Raw genomic sequence first — 12,615 nt, 5'->3', positions numbered from 1 at the left:
GTTCACAGCCTTGTCTGCCCCATCCCTGGCAGCGTCCCAGGCCAGGCTGGATGGGGCTTGGAGCAACCTGGGGTAGTGAAAGGAGTGGATGAGCTTTAAGGTCCCTTTCAGCCCAAACCATTCTGGGATTCTGCGTCCTGAGGCACCTGGGAAATGAAACCATGCCAGTAAATTTTTCACCATAGTGTTTAACAGCTTGGAGTAGAGCTTTGTAGGATGGAGTCTGTTATCTACTAAAGTTATTAAATGAACCAGCAAGAGGCAAATGTGTGAAAAAAGAACACTAATGAGCTATTTTTGGCTTTTCCTGAAACCTGCTTCTAACAGGAACATACATATCACTGGAAAGCAAGTCAGTCACCGACTGCCTCGTATCCTGAAGATCTTTCCTTTACAAACTTATCTCATCCAAAGACTTCCAAGGCTGCTACCTTTATTTGAATTACTATGTTTTACTAACATCCACCATGTAATTTGTTGTTTGCCTGTTGTCATGTCACAGAGCATTACAAGCTTTACTCCGCGCTGTAATCATTCTCAAATTAAAGCTTTAGCTGCTCTGAAAACCTTCATAATATGCAGGTTTAACAGATGCTGTTTGATAGTGATTTCATTTAATTTACCCAAATAGAAAAGGAATCGGCAAATAACTCAATATTTCATATCAGCAAGGAGTGAGTTCTTGCTTGGAGCTAAATCCTTTGTAGACCGCAAATTGTCGCGCTGCAGAGCCAAGTTGTCAGCCTTGGAAGTGTCATGCACGATGAAGTGCTGCTGTTCCTTGGAAACCTATTTGCAACCTATCGTGTCAGAAGTCCAATTTCAGTTCTACATCCCTAACTGTGCCTTTTTTTAAAATTTTTTTTTGCTGTTGGTTAATACTGTCAAGTCAAACTCAGCCCTGCAGGCTGGAACGGTTTCTGTGTTGCGTCTTCCCGAGATGGCAGGAGGTGACATGAGGCAGTTTGAGGATGTTCTGTGGCTGCTTCCTCCTTTACCAAATGGTGGCACAAAATGCCACCTGGCTGCACACAAAAGGGACAAAAAAAAAGCCCTGCCCCATATTTAAATCCACATGAAGTAGAGGATTTTCTCTCCTCTTCCTGTGTAGCCAGTGGAAGAGCAAAGGAGCAAAACTCCTTCAGCCCTTCCCAGGGCTCCTCAAACCCTGACTCCAGCGTTGTTGAACTGATGGTGACTTTCCCCTGGGGCTCTGAGAGAAGTTGGCTTGTACAGAGCAGGGCAAGTGAGGAGTATTGGTCACCTGTCTCAGATCAGACAGTAATTAGCAAAATGCTAAAGCTGAATCAGATCTGGAATTGTAGGGAAATGAGTACAGCTTTTTAGAAGTTTTATTCAAAGCCAAGCAGAACTGTAGAGGGCACATTTTCAAGGTGTCCTCCAAATTTGCCTGTGGAATGGTATTCACCAGAATTTTGGTGTAATGAGTGCTCCAAAGCAAAACCCCAGCCTGGTGCAGAATGCCAGGTCTTAACCCAGGTCAGACCTGTCTGAACAGTCGTGGTGGGTCTGTTTTGGGGTGTGCCAAATCTCTATTTGGGCAGTTTGCTTCCAGCAGGCACATCTTCCAGAAATAAACCCATACAACACAATGAAATCTCTGAGATGGAGGCTTCTGCAGGCATTTCATTAAAGTTTTTCTAAGTGCTTGCCACTTAGGGCAGCTTATCCTTGAAAAGGTGTGTTATTGTTCAAGAAGAGGAAAAAGCCTTGATGTACAACATGAATGGCATATGTTTATAGACTGAAAGATGTCTTTGGGGGCTCTTCAGTGTTTATTTCCTCTCAAGCCTTTTAAATATTCATTGTTTCGTGGTGAACTCCATCATTGTGTGTGTTTATGGATTCACACATACTGGAGTGCTAATTGCTGTTGTTTAGAGAACTCTTGAAATCTGTTCAGGTACAGCAAAATAACAATAAAATGTACTTTTCTGTCCTACTTCCAATGTAATACAAGCTCGGTTTCCTGCTGTTTAAAGCCTTGTTGCTGCTCTGTGAAAAATGTTGTCCAGCAACAAAAAGCATCCAGAAAAACAGCAGCTTTACTCACCAGATGCTGTCACATTTTTCCCCAGTCTAATCTCTTACAGCTACTTCGTCATTAGTTGTAACAATGGCAGGTAAGACCATTTTCAGGCAAAAAGTGACCTTTCAGTTGACAGTGTGCTCTAATTGGTTTCAGTGATAGACCCCTGCACAAGTGGGAATGGAGGATGCTCACAAATCTGTCAGAATGAGAGAGGAATTGCAAAATGCGAGTGTCATCCAGGGCATTCTCTTGCTGCAGACAAAAAGTCCTGTTTAGGTAAGAAACTCTGGACTCTTTATTGTGAAGAATGTTATTAATCAGTGCTCTGCCTTACTGAGCTGTGAGTGGAAAGGAATATGTTACACAAATACATGTGTGCATTTTGGAACAGCCCTTCTCTCTGTGATACTCACATCAGCCCACAGTCTTGAAGGACTTTTTTAGTGATGAAATTTTCTCTGTGATCTCCTAAGTCATGCTTTCTAGCAACTGGATTTGTGAATGCTGTAGTGTTATTCTTGTAGGGTGCCTTTAAAATAATGTCCCAGATACAGCTCCTGGAAAATTGGTTCAAGTAAAACTCTGAACCAGGTCACTGAAAACCTATTTAGAATTCAAAGGGCTTTTTAGCTGGAGAACTGTTTCCATATTAATGGAAAGGAATATTCCTGTGAAGGAAGAAATCATGATGTGTAAGATTTCCAAAAAGAGGAGCTTAAAAAGTTGAATTCTCAAGTCCTGTGTTTAGTCTGGGGTTGTCAAAAGAATCCGTAGCATTTCTGACCTGAAATTTGGTGGAACTAGAGACCAAAATACCTGCTTTTCTCTTTCAGTGAAACTCTTGGAAGATAGTTTAGCAGTTTTATGAAATAAAAAGCATTTTTGGACTTAATGGTGCACAGATTCTTAACAGCCAAGTCAGGATCAGGGTGTGTATGTATATATATATATTTTTATATATAGACACTAATTTTGCACTCCTCTTTTGAAAACATGGCCGAAATCTTGCCAATATGTAAATTATTGTCTCATATAAAGGGCGCTGGGTGCCTTTCAAAATATTTACTTTCTACCCTGAGTATTTTACTCAGTTGCCTGTAAGCCCTTCTGTGAGTAGAATGGCACATCTTAGTGATTCTCTCTTACTGGAATTACTCATGAGTAATTACTGAAAATAAAAACTGTTTTCAAGTAATGTATTGATAATGAGTGGATGGAAACAACAGTGTGTTTAGCAGTAGGGTCAGCCTGTTGTTTGTTTTATCTCAGATACACATTGACATTTCTGTTGATTTATGTATAAATTGAATCACTGAGTTAACTTGCAGTGTTATATATTGGAACAAATTTTCTCCCCAGCCTCATGGCAACAATCTTTTGAATCATTAAGCAGCATGTCTTACCATGGATATACAATTATTGGTTTTCTCTCCTAGAAGTTACTCAATGCCTTTTGCAAAATTCAAGCTGTTGTTTGACTCTCTGGAAACCGAGCTGGAAGGAGACAGAGGGCAGCTGAAGTGTCATACTTCAGCTATTAGCTCTAGGACAGGAAGAAACCTGTGCAGGATGGTGGCTGTGGTTCAGCTTTTTATTTTTTCTATTTAAAAAGAAGAAGAGAAAAGAATATTTACAGCCTTGGCCAGAGCAGTGTACTCGCAAACTGACAATTAGAGAAAAAGGAGGAATAACCCATTTTATTCTAAGCAGCAGCTGCTCCCATGGCTGCTTCAGAGAAGCTGTCATTTGTCCTGAAATTTTCATGAGCCAGTGTGTGGTGTTTGCACTGCCTGGGGCCTCTATTTGCAAGGAGCCTGATTGCATCCATCAAGCTCCTTGTGCTCAAGTGCAGGGGCCACGAGCACAGCACTGGGCACAGCACGTGTGGAGGGACAAAACTGTTAGAAAGTGTGGTTGGTGGGATAAAAAGTGAAGAGCTGCCCATCAGATTGCTCACTGCCATTTCCGAGACACTGGTGCAATAAACAATCTGTATTTTGCCAGAAAGATGTCAGAATGGGAAGGACCAGGAGATGCATCAGGGGTTTGCCATGTGTGATACCAGTCTTTGCATGGAGGTCGGTGTTCTGTGCAGCTGTATTTAGTGTAAATTTCTGTGGGTTTGTTTGAGTTTTTTTAACTAATTAAAAGTTTTAACTAACTCCTTGAAAGTACTTTTATGTTCCACCGAGATTTTAGGAAGATGGACACCTTTGGGGACACTTAACTCCAAAATACAGACCAGCAAGTGTGAAGCTGAGGAGCAGCCTGCTTGGCAGAGGACTGGGGAAGAACAGCCTCCCCCCTTAAGGCTCTGCAGCTTTTCCTTTCCTTGCAGGGCTGCTGGAGCTGCTGTGGTTGCTGCAGGTGCCTTCTGCTGCACTGCTGTAAAGCAGCTGCAGGATTCAGGGATGATCTGTCTCCATCATCCCTGCTGAAACCCAACCCCCACTTAATCCAGATCATTTGACATTCAGAAAATAACCAGCTCTTTCCTGTTCCATTAATTTAGCTATAATGGCTTGGAGGACATGGTGATCATTTCAGAGTTTTGGAAGTTCCTTCTGAGTTCTTCACACGAGGTCTTCTTTTGCCACTGCTCTTTCTACAGGAATAATAAATAAGTTGCTTTGGCTGATACTGCAAATATAGTGTTTGATACGGTAAGTGTTCACACTGAGAAGTTCAAGGTCAATGGTGCTCAGAAAAAGACTGTTCTGGAGAATAATGTGAGTGTAATGTTCCTGGGCTCACCGGGTGCTGTCCTTTGTAGGCTGACCCCAGCACAATCCTTCCAGCAGATTTTTGGAAACGCAGCCACGTCCGCGCAGAGCAGCATTATTTCTTCATTTCAGTATCCAGCTGAACGACTTTCTGTGTGCTTGCAGACGTGGATGAGTGTGCAGAGGGCAGGGCCAGGTGTGCCCATCGCTGTGTGAACACCCCGGGCTCCTTCAGCTGTGCCTGCAGCCCCGGCTTCGAGCTGGGCGCGGACGGGCGGCGCTGCTACCGTAAGTGACCCTGCCCAGCCCTGCTCCTCTTCCTCTGCTCTCTGCTCCCTGCCAGGCCTCCCTTCTGATTCTCTGGGATTAGCATCCCCGGCAGAGTAAATGTATGCAAAAGATCAAGCTTAATACTGTTTTCTTCCTCTGCTGCCGCTGCTGGGTTGGCAGGGTGAGGCGTTCCTAAGCCTGTGCTCACAGACCTTAATTACTGCCTTTCAAAGAGCAAATAGCCCTGTTGGTTTATCTTCAGAGTCTGGTGAATTCTGCTGCAGAGCTACCAGAATGCTGCTGTTCTGTGAAATGGATTCATTCCTGCCCTCCTCCTCCTCCTCCTAGCTTTCTTACAGACCTGATGCAAGAGAAAACCAACACGATGTTCTGCTCTTGTCTTTACCTGTCTGGGTTTGCTTATGTTTCTCCTGAGATTACTCACACTATTAAGAGGATGCTTAAAAAAAAAAAAAAAGAAAAAGGCAACAAAAATAGAAATATTTTGGATGAAAAAAATAGTTGAACAACTCAAACTTCCCAAGCTAAAGTGAGCCCTGTTGTCTTTCCTCACATGCTTACCTCTTGCCAGCGGGGTTTCTTAATCAACACAGCTTTTCTGGAGAGGGGGACTGACTCCCAATGCTGTTAGCTGATAGGTGATCCCTGGCCTGCCCTTGAGGGCAAATTTAGATTAATAAAGGAGGTGATGTGGAAGAGTTGGGGTTATTATGGACCTAACATAAGCTCCCTGGAATGCAGACAAAAGCATGACCTGTTTTAGCAAAGAGGTGGGCAAAGATCATTCAATCTAATAATACTGTGCAAGAGCTTTCAGCAGAGCTTCCTTAGGAAAATATGCTGCATGCCAGAGAATGAGTGCTTTATTTAAGAATGTGTGTGTAAGAAATAGTTATTAAGAATGAAATCCAGTTTCAAGGCATTAACATACATTAAAAGCAAAACCCAATTATGTGAGCGACATCCTGGAGAGTTATTTCATAGGTGATGGGGAACTGTGAGTGGTGCAATGGCAGAGGAAATGTGATTAATATATAGATATGAAATCTTCTGTCATAGGCATAAGAAAAGAGGTTTAGACCACTTAGATTTCATTGTGCTTTTCTGATAATAATTTTTCTGGATGTTCAGCAGATCTCAGGGGATGGTGATTCTCTGTGCCTCATCTACAATATTGCAGAGCAAACAATAAAAATAAAAACATTCTGCATATATTTATGATCGGGATTATCCCAGTGTTTGAGCAATTTACAATCTTTGTTTATTCTTTCATTTCCCCAGTGGCTGGGGAAGAGCTGGTATTTCAGTTTTACTGATGAAGAGCTAGGACAAAGTAAATGATGAAGATCGTGTATGAAGTCAGATTCTGCATTTAATTGCTGGGTTTACTAAATCCCAGCTTAACACACTGGACAGGAGACCAGGGAGGTTTCTTCTCCCTGGTGCAAATAATCACACTATGCATCAGATGTAGAGATATTTATTCTCTTAATTCACACCCTCTTCCAGCTGGAATTACATTTCTTGTTGGCAAGCCCTGGGAGCACAGAGAGGGGTAGGACCAGAGCCCACGAGCACAGATGTGTCTGGGGAAATTCTGTGCCAGGTCTGATGGCCACCACTCTGAGCTGGGGTGTTTCTGGAAGTGCAGTGGCTCCTTTAGGAAGGGTGTTTCTCAGTTTCCCTACAGAGCAGGAGAAATTATTTCCTCTCTAAATAGCTCTGTAACAAAAGCTGGCTAATCCTTCATGAAAAACTTTATACCTGACTCTGTGGATTCTTTCTATCCTGGAGAAATCATCTGATGGAATAGCTGGGTGGGAATGAGGTGGCCAGGTGTTCCCTTTATCATGTGAGGGTTCCCTCTGGAATGGCCAGGATGTTCTGAGGACTGCCCAGTGCAGCCCCATGAGGAGGGCATGGAAGTCTGTCAGGGCAGTGGCAGTGTACCACACTGTCTTAGCTGTAGGGGACAAAGTCTCAGCAGAGGAGCTGCTGTGTCCCCCTGGAAGGGACATCCAGGAACCAAAACCTGGAGGTTGTTTTGCATTGTGGTTGGGTGTCCGTTTCACCAGTTGGACTCTGCTGAGGAAGTTTCAATGCCTTTGTGTTTGGGGGATGTTTCAGAACCCGGTTCTTTGCCATTCCCATGCAAAACTCACAGCTGCTCTTCGGGAAATGCATCAGGCTGGGCTGGGTGGCACCACCTGGGCTCCTCAGATCCCTCTGCTCCTCCTTTGGGGCAAGCACTGTGCCCAAAAAAAGCATAAACCCAAGGAAACCTGGGAAGGCTCCTGTAGCAGGCGGCTGCTGAACACTGAACCAGCTTCACGTGGCTGAATTTGAGAGCATCCACTGTTGTGACACGAACACCTGAAGCCCAGTGACTCCAAAGGCTGCTCTTCTGGGGAGGGGTTGCAAGCTGATTGCACTCACTGCTACGGCGCTTATGGCTGCTGTTTTACATCCTTCTGGCTTGCTCTTTAACACCCTTCTGATTTATTCCCCTGCCAGGCATCGAGATGGAAATCGTGGACAGCTGCCGGGACGGGAACGGTGGCTGCGAGCACGGCTGTGAGCACACGGCAGCGGGGCCGCGCTGCTCCTGCCCCCGCGGCCACCGCCTGGCCGGGGACGGCAAAACCTGCACAGGTAACCCTGGGTGTGGGCAAAACCTGCACAGGTAACCCCGGCTGGGGGCAGGGAGTGGGTGTGAAGGGCCCCGGGTAAAAATGCGGGTGTTAAAGTGGAAGGTGCTGCTGCCCATCTCTCGTCCCCAGCAAGCCTCTCCTGTCGAAAGGCAAGCTGAGTTAACATTCAGGCAATGCAGTCAAACCTCCACTCAACACTCACCGCAGCCGGCTCAGCTAGAGGCAGGAAAGGCTCTTTTGCAAGGGTTTACTCCAGCAGACTAACACTGTCACCGAAGGACAAACCCGGAGAAAGAAGAAAACCACGGGCAGCAGGCAGCTTATAAAGGGGAAGGGGTGGGGAGCAGGGCTAAGGGCTGGGCAGAGGGGCCTGGCCACCAGAGTAGGGGGTGGTTACCAGGGGTACCAAGCCAGTGACAGGGGTAGGAGAAACTCAAGGAAGTTGAGACACCAAGTCCATGGGGAGACTGTTTTTCCCTTTAGGAGGGATGACTCTATGGTAAGCAGTTGATGTTTCCAGGGCTGAGGGCTTGTGGATTGACCAAGGGGGGAGAGCTCATGGGATGCTACACGGGGGAGCCTGCAGGAGAGCTGTCACTCCGGGAAAGCCGTGCTTTCCCTCCTCCTGCAGGTGTTAATGAACGCTGTCCTGGCAGCGCTGCTCCAGCATGCCTGGCCCTGGGAGCGGGCAGGGATGGGTCCCCAAGGAGGGCAGGGGGTGGCAGCGACACTGCTGCATCACCTGCTCCACGGTGTGTCTCTCACAGAGCTGAGTTTGCTTCCCTTCCCCTCTCAGCTGGCGGTTGGGAGCAGCAGCACAAGTGCTCCCGAGTGCTTCTTGCACAAACTGCACTTGGTGCTCCAGAGCCTGCTGTGTGCCCATCAAATTTGCTCGGTGATGAAGTTACACTGCTGCCTGTGAGAAGTCTCAGTTTGTTGCTTTCTCCTCCCAAGTTAGATTTGGGTTTATTTTGAGACAAGAGTTTAAAAATTCATTCATGTTTTAAGCAATTCTACTATGAGGTTTTTGTGTGTGTGTGTATGTTTGTTTTATGTTTATGCTTTGTTTATGGCTTTTGTCATGCAAAATGTATCTCATTCTGCTTTGGGCTTGCTGTCACTATGCCATTACAATTTTTAAGAATAGCCAGGAAGAGAGGGGGAATGGAAAAAGGAACAGGCACCACAAAGCAGTGCAGTGAGATATGAGATGATGAGAAGAGGTAGAGAGTGGGAGCATTGATGAGTGTGAGAGGCATTACAGACAAAAGGAGTCTTGCAAGGAAAAAAAGCCAAGTGCAGGAGAGAGGAGGAGCAGGGGAGGAGGGAAGCACTGAGGGCTGCAAGGGCGGGTGATGATGGAGCTTAAAAAGCAAAAACAGAAAAAGTTTGGGAGGCAGATTTGGAGCCAGAGCTTCACAGGGGTGGGTGGGTTGCACAGTCTTGTCTGTACAGCTGACAGGAGGCAAAGCACCCTCCTGCCCACATCCCAACTCAGTGACCTGCTGCTGGGGATTTCAGAGGGAAGCAGACACTCCAGACACAGCAAGGGAAGGGGGACAACACAGAGGAAGGCTGAAGACATGAAAAGTTGCTCTTAACAGCAAAAATCTCCTTTTTGTAGGGTGCAGATTTTGCATTCCTGCCCAAACAAGGGGGCTGTTGCTGGAACCCAGAGCAAGGTGTCACCTGATGTACTGCAGAGGAGCTCAGCTCGTGACATTTCTGGAAAACACCGCCTTCAAATAACCTGCATTAATCATTTTCACACTGACCTCCTCACCCTGATTGATTAATTACATTTTCTTTCTCCTGTCCGTGTTTCCTCATAAAGTTGGTGCTCCTTCCAAGGTTAATTGAGACACTGACCTTTCCCATCTGCAGCTGCTCAGCCAGGCCACATCCAGAAGCATTTTGCAGACTCAGCATTGACAAGGTGGCCCTTGTATGGCCACTGACCTGCTCAGCAGCCTGACAGCAGCCAGGAGCCTGCAGTGCACAGATAACAGCTCAGCTCTCCTATCTAATCACCAGAACAGTGGTGTCAATGATACCAATTTCTAAGCGGGCACAGAGCAGGAGGAGGCAATCAGTTCCCAGAAACTACTGGGCTGCTGCTGTCCAGCAAGAGCCTGGTTGGATCAGAGCATTGTTAGCTTGCAGTGGGTAAGGCTGAATGTAAAGGAGTCTAAATGGCCAAATGTAGGTTGCTGTTAAACAGAATGTTTTTATGGGCTGGTGGGTCCTTGATGTTGTCTCTTTTTGTAGAACCATGGAATATTCTGAGTCAGACCTAGCCCTGCACTAACAATCCCACCCTGTACATCCCTGGGAGCATTGTCCAAACCTCCTGGAGCTCCGGCAGCCTCGGGGCTGTGCCCATTCCCAGGGCAGCCTGGGCAGTGCCAGCACCCTCTGGGGAAGAACTTTTTCTGATCTCCAACCTAAAACTCCCTGACTCAGCTCCAGCCATTCCCTCATGTCCTGTCATTGATCACCAGCAATGCCAGCTGGTGTTTTGTAAATCACCAGCTCAGACTTGTACAGGAGATGCCTCTCCCAGGACGTGGAGGGTCTTGGCTGCCATGGGAGAAGGTAGAAGGCAGCAGCTGTCAGGATTCAGTGTTTACGTGCTTGAAGGAAGGCGTAAAGCAGCGAGTGCTGCAGCCCAAAAGCTCTCAGCAGAGCTGCAGCAGCAGCTGGGGTGTCCCAAGGGCTGAACGTGCTGCCCTTTCCTTGCAGATGTGGACGAGTGTGAGACTGGGGAGTCCTGCTGCTCCCAGTTCTGCATCAACTACGCGGGGGGCTACGAGTGCGCCTGCAAGGCGGGGTTCCAGCTCAGCGCCGACGGCTGCTCCTGCGACGGTGAGCTGGGCTGGGCTGGGCTGGGCTGGGCTTTGCTGGGCTGGGCTTTGCTGGGCTGGGCTTTGCTGGGCCAGGCTGGGCTGCAAGGCCCCTAAATGTCATCTCATTCCACCCCTGCTGTGGGCAGGGACGCCTCCCACTAGACCAGGCTATAGTGGATGTTTTTGCCCCCGATGAAGGGAGAGAAATAAGGCATCTGACTCCATCTTGTCAGAAGGCGAATTAATTACTTTTTTATACTATATTATTCTATACTATATTACATTTTATTGCATTACATCTAAACTGAATCTGCCCAGCACTCAACTCTGCACACACTGCCCAGAATCTCCTGGCTGTCAGAAGACAGTCCCGACACACACACACACACCTGGCCCTGACAGGCCAAGGAAACAAAACACCATCACTCTGGGTAAACAATCTCCATATTCCATTCTGCTTTGGCACAGCACAGGCACAGCAAGTAAGATGAGAATTGTTTTTTCTTTCTCTGAGGTTCAGAGAATGTGAAACCCAGAAATATACTTGGGAAGAATTGTGCCTTGCTTTTCGCTGTGAAGAGAAATGTGGCAACACCAGGCTGCTCCTACCTGACCTGGAACACATCCAGGGATGTGACAGCCACAGCTTCTCTGGGCAGCCAGGGCCTCACCACCCTCACAGGGAAGAATTCCCTCCTGATATCCAGTCTAAACCTTCCCTCTGTTAGTCTGAAGTCAATCCCACTTGTCCTGCATCATTCCATGCCCTTGTCAAAACTCTTTTGGTACCAGTGGCTCGGTCTAACTAATCACAGCCCAGGGTAGAAAAAATGCTGTCCAAGCCCTTTGCAGGGCTTTGTGGGCACTGCCCTAATGAGAGTCACTGACCTTATGCCAGCTTTGCTGATAAGGTTTTTACAAATGTGTAATTTCCCCTTTGTGAGACTGGAATACAGGAATAACCCAGCATCCAGCATGGGGAAGCGGGGATGTAGGAGAGGAGCCAGCAGAGAGAAACTTTCCCTCCTCTCTCCATGGACACTCAATACTGATGTGTGTTAAAGCACTCCTTCCACAAAAAAAGAGCCCTCAAAATAACTGAAGGATCAACAGAGCTTGACAGCTTAAAGCATCTGTTTTCACTCGAGACAAAAACAGCAGTGAGATAATCTGCTCCCTGTTGCCCTGAAATGTTTTCATACCTCCAATACCAGAGAGAAACGGACAGCCCCAAAACACATAAGAAAAATTGTGTTTTCTTATGTATAGAATGCTTATGTCAGATGCAGCTGGGCACAGCATGGGCTGTCCAAGCAGAAGGACTTGTTTCCAATCACCATTTATGTCTGGATTTTCTAGATGTGGATGAATGTCGTCTGGATAATGGCAACTGTGACCATTTCTGTGTGAATTCCCTGGGGTCCTACGAGTGTGCCTGTAAGGAGGGTTACAGGATTGGGGATAGCAGATGGGCCTGCGTGGGTGAGTTCTTCTCAAAACTTGAGGGCCATTAAGCACTTCCCACTGATTTAAAAAGTGATTTTTGGAGCGGGGATTTTCACAGATCCTGGGATTTTGGGAGCCCAGCTTGAGCCATCTCTGAACGTGGCCAGGGTAGGGCTACGTGCACTGTGTGGATCCAAGTTCATCCTCCAGTAATGGGTTTTGGCAAAGATTAATGGCAGATGAACGCTTAAATCCCCTGGACACGTTTGAAAACCTAAAGCTCCTGGTTTAGAAATAAATACTATTTTGACACTTTTCTTGCACTATTTGATGAAGTTTAACATCCTGTGGGGAAAAAAAAAGGTAGCCAGATTCTTCTTTGATCAACCATGGCAACTTTTCCATTAGTCAGTGACGTAATTCTGGATTTCTGCCAGTGTAACCAGTCCAGAGTTTAGCAGAGCAACTCAGTTTTATAACCAAGTTTAGCAACTGCTAAACCTTAAGCCAGAGTTTGATATTCTAACCAACACCAAAAAGAAAGCCAGCTGATTTCCCGTCATTTTAAGGCCCAGGTTTTAATGTTTCTGAAAATAAATTGCGCA

The 12,615-nt window shown here is 46.5% G+C and overlaps 1 protein-coding gene across 1 annotated transcript in view; it reads left to right on the top strand.

Moving 5' to 3' along the window:
• LOC311157514 (uncharacterized protein) overlaps window positions 1-12,615 on the top strand; it is a gene marked incomplete at both ends in the record, with an annotated part of 182,574 nt that overhangs the window by 125,398 nt on the left and 44,561 nt on the right. The window contains 4 exons of the mRNA XM_084212244.1: window positions 4,942-5,064; window positions 7,582-7,719; window positions 10,461-10,583; window positions 11,924-12,046. Of these exons, the coding sequence (XP_084068370.1) occupies window positions 4,942-5,064; window positions 7,582-7,719; window positions 10,461-10,583; window positions 11,924-12,046 (507 nt within the window). The remainder of the gene's footprint in view (window positions 1-4,941; window positions 5,065-7,581; window positions 7,720-10,460; window positions 10,584-11,923; window positions 12,047-12,615) is intronic.

The sequence above is a fragment of the Fringilla coelebs genome (assembly GCF_963513975.1).
Source record: "Fringilla coelebs genome assembly, chromosome: 10".
Classification (NCBI taxonomy): Eukaryota; Metazoa; Chordata; class Aves; order Passeriformes; family Fringillidae; genus Fringilla; species Fringilla coelebs.
Note: the sequence above shows the minus strand (reverse complement) of the source record. Positions and strands in the feature narration are given on the sequence as shown.